The 3,121-nt window shown below is 52.6% G+C and overlaps 1 protein-coding gene and 1 gene segment (V, D, J or C); one reads left to right on the forward strand and one right to left on the reverse strand.

Annotated features, from left to right (window-relative positions):
* The first annotated feature begins 62 nt into the window (after positions 1-62).
* LOC109364815 (feather keratin Cos1-1/Cos1-3/Cos2-1-like) lies at positions 63-956 on the forward strand. Its single transcript, XM_019611417.2, has one exon. The coding sequence runs from the start codon at positions 77-79 to the stop codon at positions 380-382; it is 306 nt and encodes a 101-aa protein (XP_019466962.1). The 5' UTR covers positions 63-76; the 3' UTR covers positions 383-956.
* A 1,660-nt stretch (positions 957-2,616) lies between these two features.
* LOC104916613 lies at positions 2,617-3,115 on the reverse strand. The segment is given in 1 exon segment: positions 2,617-3,115. A coding segment is annotated over 1 exon segment (489 nt).
* Positions 3,116-3,121: the final 6 nt, after the last annotated feature.

Genomic DNA, 3,121 nt, shown 5'->3' on the forward strand with positions numbered 1-3,121 from the left:
GCTGCTCCTCATGCATCCCCACTCTTCTGCTTGCTCCCTCGCTCTCCCCGTACAGGTGCACCTCCATCCCTGAGACATGTCCTGCTGTGACCAGTGCCAGCCATGCCAGCCCTGTGGCCCAACCCCTCTGGCCAGCAGCTGCAATGAGCCCTGTGTCAGGCAGTGCCAGAACTCCACCATTGTCATCCAGCCCTCTCCCGTGGTGGTGACCCTGCCCGGACCCATCCTCAGCTCCTTCCCGCAGAACACCGCCGTCGGATCCTCCACCTCCGCTGCTGTTGGCAGCATCCTCAGCTCTGAGGGCGTGCCCATCTCCTCTGGAGGCTTTGACCTCTCCTGCATTTCCAACCGCTACTGTGGCAGAAGGTGCAACCCCTGCTGAATGTGCTGGATGATGCCCCGGACAAAGACCACCAGAAATGCTGAACATGACTCTGGACCAAAGAATAAATGTTGTGATGCTGTTTTTGCCCTGCAAGACACACATGTATTACAGGCCAGCCTAGAGCCTCTGACAACGTGGAGAAAGTCTACTGATACTCTCTTGTACTCACTCTTCCTATCTAATATCATTCTTGTCTTTTCCCTTTAGAGATCTCTGTTAGTACCCCAAAAAATGAACCCTGACTGACCTGCTCATCTCCCAAAAATTCTGGGCTGGGAGACAGGGCTCTGTGCCAATACTGTCATAGGATAGGGGAACTGATTCCTGTCTGCTTTTGCTGCACGCTGCACACAGGGCCTCTGCTTGGGGTGGCATAATTTCTCTCGTCAGACTCATTAAACAGTTTTTGCATCCCTTAGTGTTTCCTTCTTTGTTGGTGTTTTTTTCCCCCCCCTACCTGTGTAGAATTGACCAAAGGAAAAATAATGTCTTTGGTGAGAACAAGCTCCTCTCGTTTCTGGAGGTCAGTGCACACTGCAGACATTTACTTTTCAAGCACTTTCTGTTGAAGGAGAGGAAGAGATTCCAGGATGTTCCTTGTAGTCTGGAGAAGAGGAGACTCAGGAGAGAGTTGCTCTCTATAACTACCTGAAGGGAGGATGTAGTAAGCTGGGGGTGAGCCTCTTCTCTTGTGTAACCAGCAATAGGACTAGAGGGACTGGCTTCAAGCTATGCCAGAGGAGATTCAGGCTGGACATTAGGAAATACTACTTCTTTGAAAGAGTGGTCAGGCACTGGAATGGGCTGCCCAGAAAGGTGGTGGAGTCACCGACTCTGGAAGCATTCAAGGAACATCTGGACGTTGTGTTGAGGAATATTGTTTAGTGAGAACTATTGGTGATTACTGGATGGTTGGACTGGATGATCCTGTAGGCGTTTTCCAACCTTGGTGATTCTGTGATTCCTCCACCACCGATGGCGGTTAGTCCCTGCCTTGATGTGTTTCTCCTTACGCAGTTCTCCTTGACTCTTGAGAACGTCCCGTGAATGGGAATGCTCATGAATGTCATTCTCAGAAGGTGATCTCTGTGCCTGGGGAAGGCCCAGGGAAGCCAGAACTCCCATCAAACTCTTTGGGAAGAATGTTCCTCTTGGTTTGGGTGGAGCTGTGCTGGGGAAGAAGACTCAGAGAATGATGGTTCCAAAGGCCATCAGGAACTGGGATGGCAAATTTGTCTCATGTTTGATGGCATTCTGTCTCCTCCATTTTCCCATGCATTCAACCTCCAGATCCAGGGGGCAAAACTCTGTGTTCCAAGTTACCTACAGATGAATGGATGCACAAGTCAGTACTGCTACCAGCTACAAGCCTACCCTTCTCCAGGACAGACCCTCTGTGAGAGCAGGTATCACCACCTGCACTGAGACGTGTCAATGAAAGTAGGACTGGATTCTGAATTCAGCAGAATCTGTGTACATTCCCTCAGTCACATGGGGAATGCAAAAGCCCAAATACAGAACACTGAGATGTCTTCTCCCGGGTACCAAGATCCTCAAACGTAGGATCAGGCAAATCCTGTACTGTGGAGGCCCTGCTCAGAGTGATCTCCTTTTCCTCTTTTAACACTAAGTAAAGATGTTGGCATCTCACTTTGAGCTTTCAGTGTAAACTCCCACCATGGATGGTCCCCAGAGCTGCTTGGGGAGAATGGCTTTGCTCTTGGTGAGTATAAGATGGGTGCTTAAGGTGACCCTTCTCTATTCGCAGAAGAAAGAAAGGTTAAGACACACCACAGAAGCTGCCCTCTTGGTCACTAAACCTTGCAGCTGAAGGAGATATGCCTGGCTATTGCAGAGGAAGTGACAATCAGCCTTTCACTTGCAGTGTACCTTCCCACAACTATACCCACACGTCCTGCAAATGGAGATCATAACCACTGATGTCCCCACCTGAAAAAGTAGGAGTGTGTGAGAGGCCACGGGCAAAAGCCATCCAGCAGGCTTTTGGGAATGGAAATCCCTTTTTCATATATGTGCTTCAGTGGGGAAGGAGGAGAAGAGAGAAGATGGAACAGAACTGCGTGAATGTCCCTCTGGTGTCAAACACACCTCATGCAGTCAGTCCTGCAGTTCCCACAAACACATGGCGCGCTGACCTGCCAACCTCAGGCTCAGCTGTGTCTGACTCACATTGGCAGCAGTAAATCAGTGCTGCGGGTGCAGTGCTCGTTTCAGGAAGGTGCACCCTGGTCAGGATGGAGTTTGGCGGCCATGCAGGCAGCGCCCCCTGCGGGCCCGGACGGCACTGCGCTCCCGCCCCGCCCTAAGTGGTTCGTGCCCGGCCGCAGCCCCGGCTTCGATTCCTGTGCGCCCACGGCGCAGTAATACACCGCCGCGTCCCCGAGCCGGGGCCGGGCGAGCCACAGGGCGCTGGAGCGGCGGTCTGCCGACACCCACAGCTGCCCCTCGAGGTCCGGAACCTCCTTGGAGCCTTTAACGGCGCTCGCGATGAATGTGGGTCCTCGGCCCGGGAGCTGACGGTACCAGTGGATGCTCTCTTCGGATCGTATGTTGGGGTGTGAGCAGGTGATGTTGATGCCGGTGCCCTCGGTGATCTCCGCCGACGGCTCCTGCTGCACCTGGGCTCTGCTCACAGCCACTGCCGTGAGGAGAACAAGAAGGAAACTTAGAAAATCCATTTTCTCCCACAGAAATTTCATGCACAGGAGAGAGGTG

Source organism: Meleagris gallopavo, unplaced genomic scaffold (assembly GCF_000146605.3).
Source record: "Meleagris gallopavo isolate NT-WF06-2002-E0010 breed Aviagen turkey brand Nicholas breeding stock unplaced genomic scaffold, Turkey_5.1 ChrUn_random_7180001924724, whole genome shotgun sequence".
In the NCBI taxonomy this organism is placed as follows: domain Eukaryota; kingdom Metazoa; phylum Chordata; class Aves; order Galliformes; family Phasianidae; genus Meleagris; species Meleagris gallopavo.